Source organism: Hippocampus guttulatus, chromosome 10 (assembly GCF_054856545.1).
Source record: "Hippocampus guttulatus isolate MCC_2025c chromosome 10, RoL_Hgut_1.0, whole genome shotgun sequence".
In the NCBI taxonomy this organism is placed as follows: Eukaryota; Metazoa; Chordata; class Actinopteri; order Syngnathiformes; family Syngnathidae; genus Hippocampus; species Hippocampus guttulatus.
Window position 1 is genome coordinate 12,162,800 of NC_141270.1, and position 25,594 is coordinate 12,188,393.

Genomic DNA, 25,594 nt, shown 5'->3' on the forward strand with positions numbered 1-25,594 from the left:
AATGTACAAAAAAGAAAATGTTCATTTAAGGAGGGGGTTGGGAAACTGTGGTGAGGCTGAATCGGAAGGTTGAAGAAAGAGTGCGAGTAGAAGACGAATCCTCAGGGACCAAAAATAAATCCTCTCGGAAATGTTGTAATCGTGGCTGCGCTTCATCATTTGCCTTCAGTTCAAGCCATAAAACAGCGTTGCAATTTTCCTGATAAAAAGCCGCTGCGCACATATTAGTTTCGTCCTCAGCTGAGTTTTTGTATTTTCCTGAAAGCACAATGATCCAAGCTTTGTTTTGTTACTGACAACAGGAGGGAAGTGGATTCAGGTGTGCATGTCACTCTTGTGCATCGTCACAAAACCATTTTGTGTGAAAGCAGATGGGAAATCATCGGAATAATCTCCAAACGATTCCCAGCGCGTACATTCCTGATTGGTAATGAAAGTTATTATGACTTTTTTTTTTTTTATAGACACAAGAAAATAAAGCAATGCGATACTGAATGACTGGCCTTATCTGCGCTCTTGCAACAATAGCAGTAAAACTTTGCCGTTCACCCGAGTCAGCACATTATTATCACGTTGATAATTAGAGCAACAATAGGGAAAGGGCCAAGGACAGAAGGAGTTGATCTAATTCTTTCTCTTGTCACGTGGGGCCATCAGTACCAGACAAACGGTCCTTTATTTTATGACGATTATTATTTTTTTGTCAGACAATAAATGTGATCTGCGTCCTGTGCTGCGGGACTTGAATCAACACACCCTCTGCCTCCTCCTTCTTCAAAGCAACACTGTAGCTCCTTTCAACATTTTTCCGAGCGTCTCCGCACCTTTGAAGGCAGGCATCCATAATGAGTGGCGTCAATTTTCATTCCAATTAGAGTGTTTATCTCAGCTTAGTTCACCTGTGGTGTTGCCTCTGCCTCTTGTGGGCTGGTGATGATGAATTTTCATGAAGGACAAACACTGTACTTCAGATGAAAGCGCTTATCTTATGCTGGGATTTAACGCTTTCGAGCTGGAATTACTTCTCCCCAATTTGTTTGTGCTGTGTTAACATCAAGCGTGGCGCAGGCTCACCATGGTTTGGCATCGGTGGGGGGCTGGTAATGCATGTTTATGTAAGCCGGGTCCCCAAGAGCTTTCATGTGGAAAATGGAATAAATGGTGCACATCATCCCGCGGCACCTTGATGAGGCCTGCCAGATAGAAAGTGACAAACATGAAAATTACACGTGTCAATCAAAGCCTTTTCAAGCTCGTCACCAACAGGAAACGGGTGAACGTGCGGATCCGTTGGATTTGTTGCTGCCATTGTTGTTCTGCGGCGACGGACGAACAATTTCTTCCGCGGCAATTCCAACGTTGGAGCGAGGAGAATGAAGGGCCGCGGGCTGCTTTTGTGGAATATGCGCTTTGTTATTGTAGCACTGAAGTGGCTGTTATGCCAAAGAGCTCGTGCACGGCAGCAGGGCCACGGAGCCGTTTCCCCCGACACTGATCTACGGCTGCGATTCACGGAACCCTCGGCTCTGACATGCAACATTTAAATGAAGTCATTAACATTTAAACTTGCTTTCTTCCAGGGACAATCTGTCCTGACATCCGCTTGGCCTTTCAGCGAGTTGGTGGAACATAAATATGGAAGCTGCCAAAGGGGTGTGAAAACTTGTTACTTGTCACCTTTTCACCGGAAAGCTATTGGAGGCCCTTTTGGTGTTTATAAATACTGTCATAAAATCAATTCACATAAAGACAAAGACAATTCATTGGAAACTGTCCAATGGCAATAAAAATTGTCATTCTAACACAAAACAACAACAACAAAAAAAACAGCCTCCATAGAATTGGCGATGCCGTGATATCTATGTGCCCATCTAAGTGCTGAAAGCAGCACTAATATATATATATATATATATATTTATATCCTCAGTAAGAAAAAAGTTATAATTTGAATGTTGAAGTTTGGGTTGAAGATGATTTTTGATCAATTTCTGACCTCTCAGAGAAAGCGGGTGAGCAGGTTGTCATTGAAATTCACATAACTCTGTATTGAAGCACTTCACAATGCTGAATGTCCCTGGAAAAGTCATTTATGTCTTTATAATACGCAATTACCTGTTTCTTGCTTGACTGAAATTTTTTTGTCATTCTAGGACCGTTTTTTTCTTTTTTTTCCGTTTTTCAAACCATATGTTCTGTTGGATGAAAGTACTGTAAATGGAAAAATTATCATCAAAGAAGGCCGACTTATTTTGAGAGGAGCGTGGGGTAGAAGTGTGTGTTTGTCACGCTTAGTGTGGGGGTTACAAGGTGTGTGACTTGCTTGTTGAGTTATAATTTGTCTTGTTTTCGCTCTCCTGCTTGAATCTGGAGCATCACCAAAAAACAAAAAACAACAACAACAAATAAGAAAACCAACATTTGGGCGGAGCGATTCTACGTATGCTTTTTGCTGCTCAAGAGTGAATGTTAGTTTAGTAACGGATGTGCATCTCATCACGTGGCCTTTTTTTTGTGTGCCAGTGTTATTCAAGCTGCAAATCCCAACTTGATGTGCCATTATTATAAATGAACTTTAGGGTGAACCCGGCGAGCGAGCAACTTGTACTTTTCAACAGTCTCTCAATGGGTTCTCTTCAAACTGGAAGCTTCATTCCCTTGACCTGCCCTGGCAATGCAGGTGCCAAAGTGGCAAGTGAAGAAAGCACACATGCAAACAAAACAGAAGCTTTTCTCCTTTAGACGGATGGCACGGCAACCTCGTTGGTGTGAAACGCTAGTACGGGAGACGCTCGCATCAAGACTTGCTGGAGTTTCTCGGCGGGTTTCTGAGGTGAGGAGGTCTGTCGCACAACTCGTCTCATTTGATTCAGGGGGACGCCTGAGAGGTAGCGTGCAGGAGATCACAGGACGCACTAATTATTCCTGTCTGCCCAGAGACGCCCGACTGATTGCTCTGTTACAGCGGCTCGCGTATAATGTATGAGCTGAGGTAATGTTAACTGCGCCCGATGCAATCAGAATTAAATAAAACATGAGATCCTGTCATCAGGCAAAATTAGATGTGTGGCATTCAAAAATGTACGGCAACTCCCATTTCAATCTTTATTAATTATTTTAGTTATATTTTAGCAACGCAAACACCAAAGTATGAAGGCAACATTTCTTAGAACTCTAACCCATTTGATCTTCACTGTGGCATCGCCGAAAGGGAGCCATGAAGAACATCGAAAAAAAAAAATCTTTCGAATAAGCTCAAGAACAATCAACAGGTAGTAAGTAGCCTTTTCATGACTTCAATGATAAAATGAAATCCAAATGCAAATAATATCCGGATCGTCTCCTTAACCGTGTGATAATCGATTGCACGTTTGATGCGAAATAAGGCAGATTCTTCCACAAATATTTGACAATCTGAAAAGGAGACAAGCAGAGATGACTCATTTGTGTCAAAGTAATTTGCTGGCATGCACAGAGAATGGTGAAGAAAAGGTTAAAGTCGGAAGGGGGGTTGTGTCAGAGGCGGGAAAGGGAGATGGCGAGTCCATTTGTTAGAAGACAATCAACGTTTATCCTGTGTGGGTTTTGAGAAGTAAAAAAAAAAAGGTTTAGGAGAGCAGTTTTAATCAAAGCGGGTGAAAGAGAAACCTTGCACCTGAAGCAAAGACATTTGACTTGAATGAACTAAACTTCACTGATATGTGAGCCCGACTTATAGCGTGCTCACCTCATGGGCGTGGCTCCAAGAAAGAGACTCGCTTCATCTCATTGCATTCAACTGGCCCGCTTGAAACGTTATGACACTGAGGTATGGCTCATGTTTTCTCTTTGATATGTTCAAGTCCACCCCGGAAGGTTTTGGACGCACATAACTTTAGGGCTCGGGGTCGCATTAACAAATAAGAACAGGGCAAAACAAAGCTGGAAATGTGAACGACGGGATGTCCTGAACCCGTGACAGCACCCAAACCGCCGTTGGGCTTGTCTGATTCTCTCGTGAATGGCCTTCACTCAGTTTGCTGGCTGTCAGATGAGGTTGATTGTCCTTCCCTCAGGCGGTCATTCTTTCTTCTCAGCAGCATCTACACACACAGAGAGTCAAGTTATTTTCCGAATTAGGATTTTGGCAGGGTTTTGTTTCTGGTTCCAAGATTCATTTAGATATACAATCGCGTTGTGTACAACGGCGCTTCCTTTTTGTTTTGAGGTCTGACGATCTTGGGCAAATCTATCCAAATAAAAGTGGCTGCTTCATTCATTAAAAGTCACATTGAAAAGGTCGGCATCGTCACTGATAATGACTCACACTTTTTCAGAACGTTTTGTTTGGTATGAAACACCGTCTCAATCAATTGAAATCAATAATAATAATCAAATTATTATAAAAAGAGAAGATGTATTCATTTTGACATTGATAAATGAATGCTGGGATGGGTTTGGTGTGGATGAATTTGAAGCCATCACAAGGCTAAACAGCACCTTTGGGATGTGCTCCTATAGAAAATGGGAGCCAAGGTCAGTGTCCTCTCACCTGACAAGTGGTCTTTAAAAATGAATAGACACCCAAAAAAATAAAAAAAAATATATATAAGCCCCACAGACACTCATTTCATTTGTATTTCCATCCATTTTCCGAACCGCTTGATCCTCACTAGGGTCGCGGGGGGTGCTGGAGCCTATCCCAGCTGTCTTCGGGCAGTAGGCGGGGGACACCCTGAATCAGTTGCCAGCCAATCGCAGGGCACACAGAGACGAACAACCATTCACGCCCACACACACACCTAGGGACAATTTAGAGCGTCCAATCAGCCTGCCATGCATGTTTTTGGATCATTTGTATTTTTCAGTGCCATATGTATTGAACATTTAATTATCCCAGAAATAGAATCCGAATATTGCATGATGCCTATTTCAAAAGCAATCTTTAGTTCTGAAACCCTTTTACTGACAACAACCTGTTTTTCTGTGCTTTCTTTTTTGGGGGGTTGGGGGGATGCTACTGTCCTGCTTTATTGATTTAAGCCAAAGTAACAGTTCACGGTGGTTGCCTAAGATTTATCTCCCGTGGAAATGGATTCTGATCAAAACACGTTCCCATTATTGACATGAAAAAAAAAAAGAAGAAATGAAGAACACACGCAGACACCCACATTCTTCGTATTCTGTAAGAACTGCTTCATTCAAATTACATGCCCTGTTATTATGCCCAAATCTCAGTGGGCACCTGAGAATAACAGCGTGGTATTATTACCAAATATGATTTATTTGCATGATTATCGCCTCTACAGTCTGTCTTGTCTGCTCCTTGGAATAATATGTATTGCACACTTGATTTATTGAATGTCTGATCGTGGAGTTTGCAGGCCATTTATCACACTCAATCTCCATAGACGTGCTGACACATTTATACCAAAATACCAGGGTCATAGCTGTAGACCTGAGATGGAGTTGTGGTGGGGGGCGGGGGTGCATTTACAAATGCATTTGGCCCTGAAGGCGCACGTAAGGACTGTCTGCCTGATGTCTTTGCCTGCTAAGACGAAGAGATGGAGACAGATGGGGAGGAGAGCATGAGCTCTGCGGGAGAGACAGCAGAGAGACGAGGAGGGCGAAGCCGTGTCGCACTTGGATGCACGGCGCGGCTCGACAGATTTGGCTACGCGACTCAGAGGAAAGCTCAACCTCAGGAGTGAATTTTAATTCCTTTTGTAGCGTTCTGAATAAACGGCAACGCATCCGCTGTATTTTGCCTTACCTTTGGACTTCATGCTGTCAGTCAAAATGGATCCGTGTTCCCCTGAACTCTCAGCATGATCTTTTATCCCCTCTAAAGTAAAAAGGAAGTGGGCATGAAAAGAGAGAAAGACAATAGAAGGCAGAGTGTGAACGCTTGAGAAAGACAAGAATATGTGCGTCTTCAACATTGTGATGGTAGCTGTACAGGCAAAAACGACATAAGCCAACTTTTTGGTTGGATGGCCCATAAAATTTGATTTTAAACTTGGAGTAAAAAAGTTATCAAGATGAAATGAACACTGCTGTTCCAATGCCAGATTGCTGTGGTACGAAACACCATTTATGCCATCTATAAAACACAAACTCAATTGAAAAACAAAACAAAACAAAACAAAAACATTCTATAAAAGAGGATGAGTGAAATAAACTGAGATAATGTTGTTGCATAAGTGTTGACACCCACAAATAACTGGGGCTGTGGCTCTCCGTAATTAACAAATCCCAACTCATGCAAAATGGGAGTCAGCACACATCTGCCACCGTTGGAAAACTAAATGACTTCTTATAAAATTCAAATGTTCTAGGAGGCTATTCCTGACTTGTTTATTTGGCTTTTTTAGCAGAAGCCTGGATCTTTTGTGTTAATAATTGGTATTTGTCATCGCAACTCCCTTCACCTTGACCAACTGGCTTGCCTCGATTCCAGCAGACAAACAAAATGCCATCACAATGTTTCACTGTGCGTTTGGTCTCCTTTTGGTGATCAGCAGAGTTGTGTTTGCACCATACATACCGTTTGGAATTTCGGCTTAAAAGTTAAACCTTGGTTTCATCGGATGATAGCCCATTTTCCCACATATGTTTGAATGTAAGCCAAATCAATAATCATGCAAAATATTCTTTGGATTTTGCCGATCAACATCTGTTATGTTACTTGCTTCTTGCCTAATAGAAATTGTGATTGGTTATTTTTCAGGGAAGCCGCCCACCCAAAAAGGTGTAACAGAGGAAAGAAAATGGGCAGTGAGTTTCTGCAATACATTACTTTAACAACAGGGGGCAGGATGGAGAAGCAAGTGATTTGCTCACCTCCAGTGCTGGTGCCAGGTGTGGCGGTCTCAGAGACAACTGCAATGGGAAGCACATCTGAGTTGTAGATATAATTCATAAACATCTAAGTAGTTGCATAATGCCATGATACTACATGTTTAACAGCTCCGCTTAATGGCCTCTCATGCCTGGAAATTCAGTGCCTCTTGAGTTGCACTTAAAAAATAAATAAATAAATAAATATATAAAAAAGAGAGAAAAACATAGGCGAGAAGGGAGAGAGATGCGTGCAAAATTAATTACAAACTGCCATCCCTGTAAGGCCGCCCGAAATCCCCCCAACCACCCTCCCGCACTAAACCTCCTTCCGCATTCTCTATACGGCCTGTTATCTCTGTAGTCACACAACTCCTTCCTTCTTCCTCACTCCCCGAGCAAACCTCGCCGCTTCCCCCTTTTGCAACAACAATCAGGCAAACAAAGCACACCATAAAAATACCCGCTCTCCCCCGGCGGCCCAGCAGCAGCAGCAGCGTGAAATACAACCGCTTGGCTACGAACGAATAGCTAGAATTGAAAACATTCTGCAGCCTGCAGTAAAGGTCAGATGCTCGCGCCAAAAGACACGCAAGGAGTGACGCTGGTAAAAGAGGTTGCGACCTGTGGTAATGACCTAGGATGATGCATGGAGTTCAATGTAAACTATAATACAATGCCTTTTTTTTGTGGCGTTAATTTGTTTTCAATTTTTACCTGCTGCGTTGCCTGCTTGTGCTAAGGTTACATCACTGTTTGACATTCCGCCTTCTGTTCGCTGGAAATTTTCACCTTTCTGATTCCATTTGTCTCTTATGCTGACTCAAAAAATAGTTTTCTCCAAGACAGAAGGGATTTTTATCTGATGCAACTATCTGAAGTGAAGTTTCTAATCCCTGTTAGACTAACGGTAGGAAGGATGAAGCAATGGTCTCAGACTTGTGTGTGTGTGATTCCTCTCAAGGCACAGAATTGCCCTGAGGGGATAAAAGCATCTACAAACAAAGTTAAGTGCTGAGGTTCTGGAAATGAACCGTCAATGCACAATAGGAGGTTAAAAAAGGTAACTCATTCAGTACCAGCCAATTCTAAACCCCCACCCCCCCTTTTTTTTATCCTAAGTCTTGGAAAAATTGAAAAAAAAGTATCTGTGGTTGAACGTGTGGAGTGTGAAAAGACATATAAATATGTCTTTGGGAGTGAATGAGTTTTTAATTAAAACAGAAAAAAAAGGCACAATAAATGTCCATGCAAGCAGCAATTACTGTGAGAGCTCTACTTTTATCATATGTACCTCTATTTGCAGTTAAGCCCTAAACAACAAAACTGACCACATTTGGCATCAAGGTAAACTTCCTTATAACTCATTTATTTATTGGGTATATTCTGACAAGAAAGTTACAAAAGTGTTTGAGATCCATACATCCATTTTCTGTACAACTTGTTCTTATTAGGATCATAAGTGAGCTGCAGACTATCCCAGCTGACTTCAGGTAAGATGACGGTTACACCCTAAAAGGGTGCCCAGCCATTCACAGGGATGGATAGAAAAACAACTGCTCGTGGCCACATTTACACTTTTACTCTTCAGCTAATAAGGGTGTCATCGGAGAGAACCAAGACAAGCACGGGGAGGGAAAAAACCTGAGTCAAAATTCAAACCCAAGACCTCTCGGCTGTGAGGCAAATGTGCTAACCAGTTTGGTTGTTTGTTTGTATTTTTTTACATGAAACAAATTATTGTAGAATTTGTCTTATCTGCATCTATTTTAAATTTAGCTCATTAATGTTCGACAACACTGTTACCACATGCACAAATAATTACGATTTGCTACCAGAGATAGGCCTATATCTATACCAAAAAGACAAATCCATCTTTTAAATACAATAACGCCGAGCTTTGATTGACTCGCTCTGTCAGTGATGTACCAATTCAAAAATACAAAATGTAAACCTGACAGCGGGACTACTGTATGAAAAACGGACATGATGCTGTGCAGTCCGATACCACTGCACAGCCAGAAAAACAAACCTACTGTGAAATCAATACTTCTTTGAAGAGTGTCAAACAAAAATGAGCATTCATATCTTTGTCATCTCTGGAAAGTTTCTGCATACCGTTCTTGCATGAGATCTAGCAACCAGCAAGTCTCCCTCATGTTGTGCCCGGTTGATGCATATTAATATATCAGAGGAGAAGATTTACTTCTAATATGCCTCATAGCTTGCTGTCAAAAAATGTTAATGTGTTCACACGCAGTATGAATAAGAATCAACCAAACTCAGCCAATAGTCATCATAAATTATTAATGGAACACATTTATTTTTTTTCCTCCCATTAATTCCAAACATCGACACTTCACAATTCAGATGGCTTGTTGGTGAAATGAGGATATTGTGAGGTGTGTGGGAAGAGAGCTTCTGTCAAGTCTGCCTTATTATCCTTGCTAGCGTAGCATCATAGCAACAGCCTTGTGTTCAGCAGCAGGAGCTCACTGAAGCACTGGCCTCATTCCAGATGCTTCTGCTTTGTTTGAGCAGACACAATCCTGCTGTCATAGAATCTCCTTTCCGACTACCAATTAGCGATTGAAGCAAAGGAAAAATGTCACAATTTCATTGCGGCCTGATGAACGTGGATCTCCTTAAGGAAACATTAGTCTGGTTTTGTCTAATAATTTCACTCCAATGTGTGCTGACAGTGACGAGCCCATCAATTTAGGGGAGTATGTGTGTGCATTGTGGTAAACACATAAACATGGGGGTCGGTGGGGAAGGGGGACAAACAACAGTCCCCTTCAAGGTTTTAGTGAAGGGAAGGCCCACTCCACTGAGGGCTGATAACAAAAACAGTAGACAGAATTGACTCCCTCAGCAGGAACCGAGACAGCTTACACGAGCGGTTCCAAACACTCCGACCAAGGACCCTGAGGGGTACTTGAAAGTGTCTCACTTTTTCCTTTTTGGTATGCAAATGACTCGTATGCACGATGAAAGAATTTGAGTTAATCCGAGGCTCTGCTGACAGACATTGTGAACACAAATTTCACAAAGATGAGTGACTTGAGTCTGAACAAGTCGATGCTCACACGGAAAACAACCACAATAGAAAATCAATCAGCACCTTAAGTGCACGCTATTTGCATGCATAAGACGAGGAAGGAAATGAGCTGGGTTTAAGTCATCCTCATACGCGGACAAGTATGACACCGAGCCCACCTTCCATTTGTTGATTGGACTAGAGCTGGCAACAAGAGGTATCAGCATGATTGCATTGCAACCACAGTATTCCATGCACTCAAAATGGACAAGTTTCCAGTATTGCAAATATTTCCCAACACAAACTCAATATTACAAAGGACATTTCCTCCCCCAAAATATTGTAGTTTTGTTTCGGATCAGCAGTTGAGCACCGTTCCGCTCACCTCGTGGGTTATCAACCTCTGACGTAATTTTGCCCCTTTTCCACAACACCTAATGGGCTCAACATGGCTCTTAGCATCACCGCTATTCCACTGTCAAAAGAAGGTGCAATTATTACTTGTGTGTGGGGTTAGTCTGTCCCAGACTAGCATTCAAAATGCACACAAGAAACCGTTATGACCGATTGTAAAATGCGATTGGCGGGTTGGTCTGCACCATAAAACACTATGGGCCCTAAGGGTTGTGTTTGGCATTTGTCAGTAAAGTGGAAAGAGATGCAATCTAGAGGATCTGACCTCTTCTTAGTCAGACTGATGAAGAGGAGGTCCTACAGATTGATGGTACCAATGATCTGGAGCAATTTGTGCCCCAGCAAATTATTTAGCCTGCAATTCTCATGTGTGTGAAAGATGGTTTATTTTGTTCAGAATATTGTGGAGACAGTCCAGGGACCAATACTAAATATGAGAAGTGAGTCACCGGAGAAACTACTGGCTTAGGTCAGCGCTATCTGAATATGGCTGTGGGGAAGGTCATGACCGGGGGCAACTACTTCTTAATTGGCGCAGTCATAACAAGGTAGTTGCTGTGAACAGCTTTCAGCGTAGATGGAATTAGTTACATACACGGTCCTCACCTGGTAGCCAAAGGAAGAAAACAGAACCTTGTGCGAATTCATCAAGACAAAGTCGGCAAGCAAATTGTTACAGATTGCACAGGCAGGTCATTAAAGTGTGGGGACACCAAAACCCTTGACCAGCTCATTGCGTCCATCAGTGGAAAAACGATGACTACAAGTTAGCACTGCCATTAAAGACAACAATGTCAAGGTGCTTTTTGAAGCCGATAAAATCAAAGTATGGATGGACAGAATATGACAAGCGACTCCTTGGCTCAGACACAATATGGCAACCTCTTAAGGAATCATTTCCCGAGGCACTTGAAACAGCTCAAAATCAAAGTAGCCATTAAGAAAAATAAAGGTTGGAAAAGCAGCTTAGCAAGATCCTTGAAAAATTGATAAAAGCAGAAATAGACACTGTATTGCAAGGAGCAAAGACGATCAGAGATGATCACTCTACCTAGAAAAGATAGTTACCGGGATCACAGAACTGCTGCAACAAATTTACCATCAATTTGCTCTCTCCTACTTATAAAAGGCTGATGGAAGGCAAAGGGAGATTATCACAATGCATCATACCACAGATTTCTAGGAAACGAATCGGGTTCGTTACTGGGAAAGAAACAGCCTCTGCTATCCTCACCAAATGTAACCTCACTGAGAAAACTACGAAAAACAGCCAGTTCAAAGAAGCTGTGGCTTTTTGTTGATACAAAATATGATACAACCATGATGTCCTAAACTCTCACAAATGTTGGCACGCCTAAACACCTGGTATGGCTATTGGAGCGATTCAACTGTATTTTAAAACAAAGGCAGTTTGTCAGGAGCAGCCCCCTGCCCCCAAAAAACCCCCACACACGGGCCAGTAACCGCATAAGAAGCTCAGTTTGTTCACTTCATATGACCTGTAATTGGTTGTTAGATGAGTCCTGAGCACATGTAATGGCATTTTCAGTTTTTACCGCTGAAATTTGCTAAAAACTGTACATGAAGTATCCCTTTAAGGTTCCTGAAAGAAGTGTTGGCGACTATCGGCTTCTTTACTACAGCCCCCTGATTTTCCACTCTCTGCGATTCCACCACTATATTTCTTGAAAAGAGGAAAAGTGAAAGAAGTTGGTGTGTATCTTCCCTCAGAGGAACCTTTTTTCATTTTATGTCAGAGAGGGGAGCTTTGGTATTAGCTAGCTCGAATGTGTAACCAGCTGTTGACAGCCTAAAGGACGTAACCTGTCATTACCTCAGTGAAGGACTCAATGTTGGCAGAAAGATTTCATTACTGCAGCTAATTCTTCAACTATTTGAAGTATCAGAAGCCAAAACGAAGCAGATCACACTTGAAAATCAATTATGGAGCGAATCACTTTCATTGCTGCATTTTCTTAAGCTGATTATCTGATGAAGAGTTTAAAGTTTTGCAGCTTTCATGAAGCAGATGGAAGGCCATTGCTTGCCCAACAGCACTTCATTTTGAGAGAATAAGGGAAGAAAATGTCAAGGTCAGCATCACAGTGTTTTTCATTGCTTGCACTGGCTGAAAAAGGAAATATATTCAGAGAACGAAGTAGGTGGCCTAGGAGTAAATTGGTCCTGGTCTGTCCAAGGCCGTGTATATTAAACAAGCATGGAGGGGGAAAAAAAACCCTCATTAAACTTTGCATGGACGAATAGCTGAGGGCCTGATGTGCCCAAATGCAAAGATAATTAAATACATCTTCCACTTTAAGCTAAACAAGAATTGGTGGGCCTCAACAACTTCTAAACCAAAAGAATTAATGAGCAGGTAAATGTGGAAAGAATTCCATTTTCATATGTTAATGTTGTTGGAAGCTCGTGCAAATAGCTTAGCTGTATGAGCCTCTGTTCTCCAAACAAGAGGGTGGAAAATAGCTTGTGTCCGAGGGGGGTAAACGTTTCATAGCTGGAGTTTTCTTTGCTTTAGGATAGAACACTCTCTGGCAATCTGAGCCAATTAAGGAGCACTGAGCCGTGACCTAAAGGCTCAGGAGATGAAAACAAGCTTGCTTTGTAAACCTCAAGACTGCCCCTCTCTTGGCTATCCACCTCCGAAGACAAGAGCTTTCATTGATATTCGGCCGTTCTTCTCCAAAAGAAAGGCCGAGGCGTTGTGAACACTAAGTAACATTGTGCTCCCCTGTGGGTTTGAGTAACCTTGCAACAGCGACTGCGCTGCTGCGGCTCCGAATTGGTTTAGGGTCCTGTAAACAAACTGAAGAGGCCCAAACTCAGTACAAGTGCTTGGACATTGCCTGACAAGAGGAGTCTTTGGAATGACTCAGCCAACAGGACAGGACACCATCTGCTTTGTGTTGGGAAAAAGCAAAGAGAAAATGTCAATGACTGGAAGGCCGGAAAGAAGACAACGTTGACGACATATTGTGCCTAAGATCGGGAAAACAAATGACCATTGATGAACGTTTGCTCAAGTGTCTCTGCTGGATGTGTTGATTTCTCTTTCACGTCATTTTTAATCTGCAGTCCTAACAGTGTGAGGCGGCCACAGTGGATGAACATTCAAGAGTTAGGCGGAGATGAGATGCCGTGAGTGAATACCGGATTAAGTGAAGAATGAAAAGAGGTGGAGGAGATGACACAAAAATAGACACAGAAGAGGGCGGGTGATGCAGAAGACACCTCCCCCTGTGTGACCTACATACCTGCTGTCAGTGGTGGCCGGCTCCTCTCTCATCACTTGCTGAATAACTTTACATCATCTTTACACTTTAACCACACTTGCTGCAAAAAGCTCAATGCTCGTTCTTCTATCGCGATTGTGGCTTACTATATCAATCCGGTGACGGTCGGAGCTGTGCTTAATTTGACGCAGAGGTAATGAAAAACTTGCACCGCCTTAATCGAATACACCACAGGGATGGATGTGGAAACAGGGAATGTTTGTATGTGTGACAAGAGGCTGCAGCGCAGGCCTTCATTTGCAGTTAGGGAGTGATGCCTCCTCTGGGCAGCGCCTGGCTTTCCACAGGAAATCGTGCAATGAAGCAGTCAGTGTAATCAAAGTGCTTGTCTCGACTGGAAGGGAAAAAAAAATTAAAAAATGGGAGTGCTGGTAAAGTCCTGCCCATCACCACAAAGGTCAGCCATGGGGCAGCTTAATTGGCAGACCTCAAGAGAAACATGCACTAAACAGTTATGATATTAAAACCACAGAGAATGAATAACATTGACTATCTTGTTACAGTGGCAGCTGTCAGCAAGTGGTCTATTATAGACGGCAAGAGAACACTTCATTTCTCCCAATTGATTTGCGAGACGCATGACAAATGACTTCTACAGCCAGCCATTTTCACATTTTGCCAGTCCATCAAGATTTCGGAATCAACATTACGCTTCCGTCTGCACTCCCTGGAGATTCATCATGTTTTTTGGAAGACGACATTTCAGACAAAAGCAGGCAGGAGGAAGAATTTGAAAGTCACATCCACCCGATCAAACGGACACAAGGAATATCCACGAGTTTTGCTATATGTTTTTTCTCCTGCATGTAAATCACTGAAATAAATCTCAGACAGGTTTGTGACAAAAGATAAAATATTCATTTTTTTTTTTAAATAGAGATCATGCGGCAGGTGTTTGAAGCTGACGGTTCAGCACACTCCAAAGCCTTGCAGACATGCAACATTTCACCACCGCTAACCAACACTCACAATGAGAAAAAGTTGCAGTGAGCTAAGAAACACATGAATACAACTTTTCCGAGACTTATACTCGAAAATGTTTTGCAGGTCTACACTACTGCTGTACAATCGCTAAAACACAATAGACCTATACAAACCTTTGAAACCCGGCGTACATAGCTAGCCTAATGAACAACAGCTAAGCGTGCTAGAGCTTGGTGATTTTTAGATTGTTTTAAACACATTTTACAATCCAAGTTCTGAGAGTCTGTAACCCGTTACTTCAAAAAGCCTTTCCATCACTGGTGAGAATATGCTGTCAACAACGGGTACATCCAAGGATGTACCCAAGCATATTATGAGAGTAATGGCTGCAATGAATCCCATTTTCTTCCACAGCACTTGAAGAGGCTGCTGCTGTGTGTTGTGCAGTGTTTACCTGGGGACCAGATGGCACTGGGATGCACAGGAGAAGGTGGCAAGCTGGCGGAGACAGCGACGCTCAGAGCAATTCTCACTGGGCAGACTTTGGCTCTTGATATTCAGGTGTATTGAATTAAATACTGTTTCACACCAGGTAAATCAGAGCAAACCTGACGGCATTGGCCTCTCTGAGCATTGCAATGTGCCCCATTAACACTCCAAAACATGTTTAGCAATGAGAACATTTCACAGTTTTAACCATGAAGCCCATTGAGGCTTATGTTCTGGAAAAGATCCGAAAGTGCTGATTGGCTTTTCTTCTTGTATATAGAAATAATATGTGTCGCCAACATTCATTGTTTACTGCTCTTGAGCTGGGGGAAAGAAGTCAACGAACTTGGTCGACACAAAAATGGATGCCTCAAAATTATAGTTCATCATTTTGAAACCGTATCTCCGATGCCGCGCCCAAAAATACATTTTAGTCAAGTAGCCAACCTCAACGCTTTTCTGACATGTTTCGTGAGTAGTTTTCAAAAGAGCAGGTTCAATTCCCGCTATGAAAGACAACCTGAAATATTTTTACATCGTTTTCTGCCTGACAGGAAAGGAGCTGGGACGAAGTCAATGGTGAAATCATTCACGCTAATCATGATCAAGCACGGATGCCAGATTAATGTAATACACCACAATCACAACAAGGTTTAATAAGAGTCCTCAAATGAACCGAAAGCGATGCAAGCACAGGGAGAACATGCAGACTCCACATATAGTGATCCCTTGATGAGATTTGAACCGAGAACTTTTAGACTGTATAGCATGCTAACTGTGCCACCAACATGCATATTCATTTAGTTAAAAATCCAACCAGCAGATATACACACGCCCACAGTGACACACTTAAAGAGTCGTGCCACAACAAACTACACAAGCATGGCAGACACGATCTGCAAACACACGTCTACCGGCACTTCTGAAATAATGTTCTCTCCTGCCCCGATTGATTTTTATAAGATGTAAATCTGTCACTCCTACAGTTTTATTTCAGCTCACCCCTAGTGTTCGGCATTCTCAGTGCCTTCTTCGCCATAGCCTTTTGCACTATCACAATCACATCATTTCTCATATGCTGCGCTTTCCAAGTGAACGAAGACATGAAGAGCGCCCAGTGTTTAAAAATGTTACGCCATTTTTAATCCAAAGAATGACAGATTTATCATGTTGACTATGATCTTTTATTCCCAAAGACAACAGTTGTCAGTCAGCATCTCACTTGGGGTTTACTTCCTTTCCTATCTGAAGCCGCAGCTCCATCAACTCTTTCCTCCTGCCTCCAGGAGACAGGCAACCCATACAGACATCACTCAGATGCTGTCTTGGGCTCGTGTCGGCTTTTAGAGTGTTTGTGTGTGTGCGCGTGTGCCTGTGTCGACGCGCACGCTGGTGAATGACAAAGATGTGATCCAGACGTTTCAAGCACACATCTGCTGCATCTCTCAATGGCTGATAAATTCTCACTCTGCTCGGAGTTTATTCATTCGGCGTTTTTGTGTACCAAACAGATGAATGGTGATAAGAGGGCTGATTAGAAAAGAAACTTCAAAAGGGAAATTGGAAAAAAAGCTGCAGCCAACGTGACCCTTCCTTCTTAGAGGCAGCTTTCTAGGCGAGAGAGCTGACCAAACATCTCTTACAATTTGTGCACCGGATGCGTCTATTCTCCATCTCGACATAAATAACCGCAGCTACGCACGATTTCAACAGAGTGAGATCGGATTTCTGTATTTTGCAAAGCATAAAATAGTCCCGTTTCAGACCCAGCTTGGCCAAATTAGCATAACAAGTGAACACAACACGCGTCAGAGAGGGTTGAGAATGAAGAGCCGAGCCAAATGGAATTCAATACTGCATAAAAACGCAGAAAGATAAGAACTATGGCGCGTCTCTGTGCTCAAGATGCCCCACCAGGGCTTCTCTTCCAGGATTTTAAAGAGTGTGAGAGCGTAAAAAGCTATAAAACATACAGGCAGACTCATGACATCGGCCAGCAGTATCTGCCTCCCCGAGGAGTGCAGCACTATATAATATTATGCTGAAAGTTCATTGTGTGCTGGCAACTCTTAGCCACAGGAAAGACCATGTTGTTCTCTTGAAATTTATGTCACCGGTGTTCTGCTGTCCACAAAAGGCCACAGACTCAGACTTGAAATTAATCCGTAAATTCTGTTTGCTTTTGGAGACGAATCAACAAATGTAAAAAAAAAAAGCACAGACATATTATGGGTGACTGTAGCGTTTCAAATAGTGGGATCTCCTTTCACTGCACATGTCCATTTTTTGTGGACTGACATTCCATACCATATAGGAATGAGGGGACACCTTTAAGCAGAACAAAAATGTGCATTATTCTCAAGAATTTATTGTAGGCCTACTTCATGTAGTTTTGAATGACTACAGCATCGAAGGGGTATTTCCACTGTAGTTTGTCCAAAAGAGAATTTGCCTCTTAAAATTCCACAATCAAAGTTACCAATTGTATGCCTCCATACCGCTTCTAATTTCCTGGAGGAAACCCTTTTTTTTTCTCTCTCGAAATAAAAGGGCTGTGTCAAAGCACGTCAGGAGGACTGAAAGTTCAATGTTTTTAGCTTTACAGTATATTTTTACTTTTATTTTGATATGCTTTCAAGGGAATCAAGAACACTTTACTCGAGTTGTTTTGGCATTTACGTCTAGTAAAAGGCCATTCATGTATGATATTATTGAAAGACCCCCTTCTGCTTTTTTTTTTTTTTTTGGACAAATCAAATCAAAACAAAATATGATCTCCCTATAAACAGGAAGAACTCTGTGTGAGACTATTTAACACAAGAGCAGCCAAACACACTCACCTGGCTGCCATAGTTGAGTGAACCTTAACATCAATAACAAGCCTGCTCTATTTCCGGAGAGCCTTTTGTGTCAGCTTGTTGTTGTAAATGTTAGCTCAGAATGAGTCAAATATAAACTGAATCAATCAATAACACCCCTCACATAACAGGACCCGACTAAAGCATAAAAGTGATTCTCATAATGGTTAGCGGTACAATAGATTTATGGTGCCTCCATGATTTGATGCACTCTTTCGTTGTTGTGAAGGGATTTTACAAGGAAGAAAAACAGCTACATGGGGAAGACGAGCGTGTTTTGTGCTCACCGACATCATTACAAAGAGATCTGGTAGGAGAGTTAAAGTGCTAAATTCATCTCTCTCTGTCAGGCAGAGAGAGATGAATTTGTCTTATGGATGGACAGAGTCTGTCCATCCATAAGACAGTCTGGTGTCATGAAACCAAGACTCAAACTGTACACTTTGTTGACAGTGTGTGCGCATGGATAACGAGGAGCGCTGTGCTGTAAATTTAACAACACAATAAGTCAAGGGGAGAGAGGAAAAAAAAACTAAAGAAAATATAACGAGGAATTGCAACGCTGAGGGAATGACGGCAGCAGGCCCCTAGAGGCTAATACAACGGGTGTGCCTCTGGCCTGATCGGGGGTGTCTTTGTCTCCAGTTTCTTCCTCACGAGCCCCTCATGTCTGACTTTCCAGACTGTTTCCTGCCTGTCTACTTCTATTGAACCCAGTCACAACCTTGTCAAGGCCCCTCTCAAGAACATATATATTTATGTGTGTGTGTGTGTGTGTGTGTGTGTGTGTCTATATATATATATACACACACACACACACAGACATGTTGACACTATGTGAATGGATAGTAATGGAAATGATGTGGAATGAGAATTAAAATTATGTAAATCTGTAACAATGTGTCTGACAAAACGGTGCTCTCGCGCTTATACCCATTTGGCTGGCTCTCTCTTTCTCGGGCATTTGCCATCTGGTGGTTTAAGTCTTTACAGAAAACGCATAGATGTGGCGGTTTATAATAATGGACATACTTCATTCGAAACGTATCCCCTAAAAGTTGAAGCTACACTTTAAGAAGACAATGCAAGTCATTCAAAGATGTGAGACAGCAATACAGTACTGACTCTTTCAGCATTAAAAACCGATGACGGACAGGCAAACCAAAGGCACGGGGGCCAGATTGGGCCCTCCACATCACTTTATGTGGACTGCAAAAGCAAATCAAGTGTGTCAATGTCCATAATTTTTTGTAAAAATCGATACCAATTTTTTAAATTGTCACATGTAACAACGGTGAGGGCATTGTCATGTTACCAAACCCCTCTTTACAGTGACTTGACCAATAGTTACAGTGACTTGAACAATCGTTGAACAATATACTATCATTGACTTTTGAATTCTGATTTCAAAACTAGTTATCCAGCAACCGGTTGTCTACTTGTAATAATATGGTGGAGGGGATTAAATGTTTCTATGGATTCATTCCTAACGACCCTCGGGGGGAAACTACAGCTACGTGTCCTGCGAGAATCATTAGTTTGAAACCCCTGCCTGAAACCGAAATGACAGAAAGAAAGCAAAATGATTCATTTTAAAAATAACCAAGAATTGTAGTCCAGCTGCTGGCTGACAGTAAAGACATTCCACATTGTTGCGTATCATAACCACTACACTACCAATGGCTCTCTGCAGCTTGCAAACTGTTTTTACCAACATACGTCACTATTTCAGCAGCACTTCAAATAAATGAAAATCAATAAATTAATTGGGAATATATCAAATCTAACATAAATGTCCGTCATTAAAAAAGTCACAAAAACAAGAGAGGAAAATATTCCTACTTTTAGTATTCAGACATAACGGCTGTGTTACCTGTGTGGTGCATACTTGTTTGGAGGATTAAAAAAAGTAATAGGACAAAACAAAGCAGTAAACGGTTAAGCAGCTGAATGCAGGAAACACTCAGGTCAAAGACAAGGAAAAAAAAATCAGCTTGTAAACTACCAAATTTATTGAGGATTTTCGAACGATTATCATTCAGATGCAAAGGGGAAAAACCTGCTTCAAATTTTGATCCAGAAGAACGATGATGCGAGGCTTGCCATTAAATCTTACCGTTGAAACAAAGACAATGGCTATTGACTTCTAGCAGAGAATCACAATGCATGAAGGAAAAACAATTTTGATCTCAACACATTTATTTATTCCTTGCTCAAGGCAAAGAGCATCTTACTTCAATTTATGGGTGTTGCATGCGCTTATTGAAGCAGGTGCCCACTCACAATTCAGCAGAACAAGGCTGAAGAGATAGGCAATAAGAATGCAGCCTCCAATTCCCTTTTTAGAGTATGTGATGAATATTCATAAATAAAAGATGATTGGATTCTGATTCAATTTGGTGAGCTTTCTAACCACAAATATCGAGCTAAGAATCTCATTACCTGCATGTGGAAGGGGATATTGAATACATATAATTCAAATAATGTAGCGTGCACCTCAAAAATATTTCCTCTGCCCACCGCTTTACACATCTCTTCTCCATGTGAATATTCTATCACACTATAAAATCCCCACATTGCAGACGGTGCCTTGCTGTATGTAATATGCCTGCTTGGTCATTTGTATTGCTGACATTAAATTTGGCTCTTTCTGTTCAAGAATATATTTTGACTATACTTTCTATTTTGTGACTGTATATCAAAAGCCTTACAGATGTTATGTGCTAATACAGTATATATATTAAAAGTAATAATAAAAATAAATAAACCTTAAAAGTAGCAAATCTGTGTCCAACATCGGCATCTAAAATATGCAAACACGCAGATTAGAAAGGTAACAGGTTCGGAGAGTGACAAGGGTGAAGAGGAACAGGAAGCTATTTTCACCCTTTGGTATTAAGCGGAGGTGAGTTGGGACTGAACTTCGTAGCTGTGATACTCACTTCCATATGTGCAATCGTGAGCTGTGTGAGAACTGCAGGGTGTTAAAGACAAAGTGGATCCAAATGTGTAAATGCAAAAGGAGCTATTTGAAATGTCTATAACACTCCTCGCAAAGTGCGATCAATGCCTTGTACACACGAGAAGCTTATTGCTATGGCATGTTTAAATAAGGAACGTATTCGCCCGTAAATGCTTACGCGGCTTTAGTTGACTGTTACACGAATGCAGCAAACTCAACTCGATCTTAGATTTAGCGATACCCTTTAATAACACTGGGAGAAATGCAAAAATATTAGTGCACCGCAGTGGGGCAAAGCTTTTAAAATATGATGAATCCAGAAACTGCACGGGGAGGGGGAGGACTCGTTTATTAAAAATATGAATCCAAATTCGACACTTGAAACCAACAATTAACCACAAAGCCATTAACAAACTGTCAGAAGCTTGAAATGCATCATCGCATCACTGTGCATCATTATCGTTGTCATTATCAGAGACGTCATGAGAGACTTCAGCATAGACTTGTGCCTTTTTTAAATTTTTTTATTCCACCACAGGAGGGTAGGAGGGTACCACTAATGACAAAGAGGAAATGTGCAATGATGTCCACTGAACCCTGGAATGAAACTTGCTCCAAACTCTTTCCATCGTCAAACCTCCCACGCGCTTTCAAGTCTCATCAGTTATAAGGTGAGAACACAATGTATCATGATACAGAATTCTACCACACCGATCACAAAGTTAGTTTAGCATTTGTCTGACAGGTATGATTCTCTCTCTCTCTTAAGTATCTCTCTCACGCTCTTTCTCAATCCCACTCGCTCTTTCTCCCTCTCCCTCTCTCTCCCACCTTCCCTCTCTCTCTCTCTCTCTCGCCACATATGCGCATCCGTTCTCTAAAGTGCTTATCTTCGAGGGTCACGAGCGTGGTGGAGCCAACCCAAGGTGTCTTCCCAGTTTAGGCGGGGTACACCCTGAGCTGGTAGCCAGCCAAGCACAGGGCACACGTCGACAAACAACCATTCACACTCACAGTCACACCTATGGTCAATTTCGAGTGTTCAATTACCCATGAGTTGGCCCTCTGCCACGATAGAAGAGCTTGAGCTGCCCAGGGCTATTGTTGGGTGAACAGTTGGCAGTCACAATATGCCCCCATCAATGAGAATAAATTGGATTATGAGTTTATTTTATGATTATGACCCACCATAACATTCCATTTTGAATCCAAGCATCTGAACATGATTTCACATTGTGTAAGTTACCATCGTTTTCATAGTTCACGTATACCGGGTATCACCAACGTGATGCCCGCGATATCACGTTTCTTTTTCGTGTGTTATTGTTCGAAAATAGAAGTAGCTCCACTTACAAGTAAGATGTATCAGATATTTTTTGTTGCTATTCTTTTTAAATCACACTAGCACAGGTGTACATTTGGTAACGACAATCAAAAGGGGGGAAAAAATGGCAAGTCAAATGTCAGCAATTGTATTATCGTATTCATGAAGAAAAGCTACTGCGAGAGATATGGAGGAGTTTAACACCTGATCATTTGAGCTTTTTTTATTTTTTTTTTAACTTGAGTGCATATCAAACTGGTAGCCTTTCACATTAATCAGTACCCAAGCAGAAGTTATTTTGAATTAGGTTGGCGACGGCTGATGTATACACTGCTTCCATCAACAGTAGTGGTATTTGATTGACAGTTAACAGTTGAGCAGGATGTGGTTCCTGCACTTTGAGTAGATAAGCCCAGAAGCATTTGAGAGCAGAGACAACGGGTTGATTTTTTTCATTATGCAACCTGATTTTACTTATTAGGGCCATTTTATAAATACTTGGCTAATCTCAGCTCTGTGTGAGAATCAAGATCAGCGCCAGTTTGCACTTGGGATGTTGCAGAGACTCTGCACAAAATGTAATCTGCCGGCATTCATGAACGAGACCACTGTTTACTGCTCTGCCACAGCCATCCCATAGTAACCCTTGACAGTGACAGACAGTGGCAGGCAAGTCGCGACACAATCAACGTGGTGGAGTGTGGCTTTCCACTGATGGAAAGGCTTGTAGTGTTTACGGGGGGTATTCCGATGGCTTTTCAGAGTGGATTGAGAAGTCTCTCTCGAGCACATCTTTCTGGAAGTTTCACTCTCGCCCCTAAATTAATTGAACGTCACTCAAAGGGAAGGCGAAATTGTGAGAAAGAAAATGAGAGAGTGACTTAGACCGTTGTCTTAATGCAATAGTGGTCACAGCATCCACACTCAATTTAGACTGGGTTTAATTTGGGGCTACGTGGACTAAATACAATTAGGGCGCTGCTGCTTCCACGCCACAACATTTCAGCAAGAAACTAAAGAAGCTCTGGAGTTAGGGCAATGTGTGCAAACACCCTGCGCAATAAACTGCTCCCAAAACCAGGAATGCCACTGGCAGGAGGCATTAAATGGACATGGATCTGAATATCTGCTGCACCAAATACTGTACATACATTCTCTGTAAGTGCAAGGGAGGGGCGGATAGATAGACAGACGGATATTTTACCTTCCATCTCCACTGTGGATTTGCTTGTTTCTTTTTCTTCTGTCTTTGCAGCACTTAGCTCATCTTCTGCTGAAAAAAAAAGCAAACAACGGTCAGGACAGGTCTTTAATTCATTTTACCAACAGCATCTTCTGCGATGGGTTGTCATACCTGCGAGGCTGCAATCAAATGTCGGAATAATCTCATCTCGAATCTCATTGCAATTCCCCAGAAATCAAATATTGTAAATTGTAATTTCGAATGAAGCTAATAATGTTGGTTTGCACATCTGCCACGCTGGATTCAAATCTCATCTGCAGCAGGTTAGCATATTTTCTTGCCTCCGTTTTCTCCCCCGTTATTCAAGCTTCCACCCGCATTTCAAAAAGATGCATGTTAGGTAACATTAACATCTTAAATTATCCATAGGTGTGAATGTGACTGTGAATTGTTCTGGGACGAGATGGTGTGCGCTCTGCGATTGGCTGGCGAGTAGGACGGAATGTGTCGAATTTCTCGAAATCAGCTGGGATAGGCTCCAGCTCCCCTGTGACCCCGATGAGGTCAACTATGCTGTCACAGGAATGGACGGATGCAAGAATGGCTCTGTACCTTTGTCGTCTTCTTTATCCTTCTTTTCGCTGACTGTGTCTTCATGTTTATTCTGTTCGATTCCAATATCGTCACATTTGCCTTGACTGTTTTTTTCATCTTCCTCTTGATTCAGCTCCTCAAGGGCCACGTCGTCATCTTGACCAGCAACAAAACACATGAAAGGTTTGGAAGGATTCATTTAGATTTCAGGTGAGTCAAGACTTCAATTCAAGATGTGTGACATTTCCCATGTGCGTTTGCAACCATTTTCATATGAAGAGCGTTGTTGATGACTTCAAAGATTGGGGAAAACCGATAGCTAACTAAAAGAGGCGGGTCATGAAAAGTAACTGCCCAGAGGGTATTTTTTTTTCTTTCCCCTCAATGTAGTCATGAGCTATGTTAGTCTGCCGCTGTTGTTTCATGTATTTTTCCCTTTGTTGCTCCCAAGAAGGTTAATTACAGACCTTGGATAGCAGGCCAGGGATGCATTTACCACAACACGCTTATTGAAAATCTTCAAAATACATGTTTGGAGACACTATCTGCTCCATCTGTCAAAATGTTGTCAATGGAATAGGATTTACATAAAATAAGAAGAAATTCAAGGCTCCTCCCGGACAGCAATGCCAATCCTGAATGTTAATGACACTGGGAGGTAGAAAAGTTCAGATTCAAGACAAAAAGAAATATTCCCCGCTCCCGGTTCATGGTTGTTCCTTTTATAACACACAAACAACAAGCAGACAAAATGAATTCATGTGAGCCTGTTTTAGGAGCTGCTGGACCAGATTTATTTGTGTGTGATTAAGTCTTTCGCGACAAAGCCTGCTCATTAACGTCACCGCAGACAATATATTTATTTATTTGTTTTGGGTTTTTTTTGTTTTTTTTGCAAGTGTACCATACCTGGGTTCTGACTTTCCATCACCACATCTTCAATTCCTTCCGCATCTAGAAACAAAGAGTTGAAAAATGGAGAAAATATTTGTGCCCCGGAGTCAAAACGACTCATCTTTCGATATCACCGAAAACAGCTTTTTCATTCCATCGCTTTATGCCGCTTTGTCTTCGCACTGCAGCGTGAGAGCGATGAAACCACAAAGGCATGCATAAATTAAGTGACAGAAAGAAAGCGGGAAAATAATGTCACTTCCAAAGCCATACATAATTGAAGGATTTTCTTTGTTCCAAGCATCTGTGATAAGACAAGTGATTTTTTTTCTTCTTCTTCTTTAGTGTTGGCATGCGGGATGGAAAGACTGAAGTGGAGCAAATAGTACATTCAATTTTTGATGACACCAAGAAACAGTGGCAGAGCCAAGGGGCAGTGAGCATGTTAATGAGCCGTAAAGTGACATTACCACTGTCAGCCTTGTTTTCATCACCTTCTTCTTCTTTTCCTGGAAAGGAGAGAAAATGTTCACCATTTGAACTTGAGAACGCCACGCACATAGAATGAAAAAACACACTAAAGATGAAAACATTTTGTATTGATAAATGATTCAGATTGAATATTGAACCTTGAAATAAATCATGAACCTCCAGTGTAGCCAGTGTAGTCTTTCATCTCGCGGCAGTTTACACTGGACCACTTTTCACTCATCAATACAAAAAAACGACGGAGCTCTTTTGAAATCCGTCTCAAAGTCAAAGTTTTGGATAAACAACAACAA

General features: G+C 41.8%; 1 protein-coding gene and 1 long non-coding RNA gene across 5 annotated transcripts in view; one reads left to right on the forward strand and one right to left on the reverse strand.

The window, feature by feature from the left end:
* Positions 1 to 3,088: 3,088 nt before the first annotated feature.
* The window catches only part of macrod2 (mono-ADP ribosylhydrolase 2), a 372,441-nt gene continuing 349,935 nt past the window's right edge, over positions 3,089 to 25,594 (reverse strand). The window contains exons 12-18 of one of the 4 annotated variants that reach the window (XM_086122655.1): positions 25,283 to 25,321; positions 24,828 to 24,872; positions 23,937 to 24,074; positions 23,346 to 23,411; positions 6,823 to 6,861; positions 5,753 to 5,824; positions 3,089 to 4,079 (exon numbers count right to left, since the gene is read on the reverse strand). In XM_086122655.1, coding sequence (XP_085978781.1) covers positions 4,057 to 4,079; positions 5,753 to 5,824; positions 6,823 to 6,861; positions 23,346 to 23,411; positions 23,937 to 24,074; positions 24,828 to 24,872; positions 25,283 to 25,321 — 422 coding nt within the window. In that variant the 3' untranslated portion in view covers positions 3,089 to 4,056. Of the gene's footprint in view, positions 4,080 to 5,752; positions 5,825 to 6,822; positions 6,862 to 23,345; positions 23,415 to 23,936; positions 24,075 to 24,827; positions 24,873 to 25,282; positions 25,322 to 25,594 lie in introns of all 4 variants that reach the window. The other 3 variants (XM_086122653.1, XM_086122657.1, XM_086122656.1) reach the window with 3 other exon arrangements.
* On the forward strand, positions 18,033 to 25,465 carry LOC147199303 (uncharacterized). The gene is made up of 4 exons (XR_015102126.1): positions 18,033 to 18,165; positions 21,356 to 21,488; positions 24,052 to 24,128; positions 25,158 to 25,465. It is a non-coding gene; the product is annotated as an uncharacterized LOC147199303 (long non-coding RNA).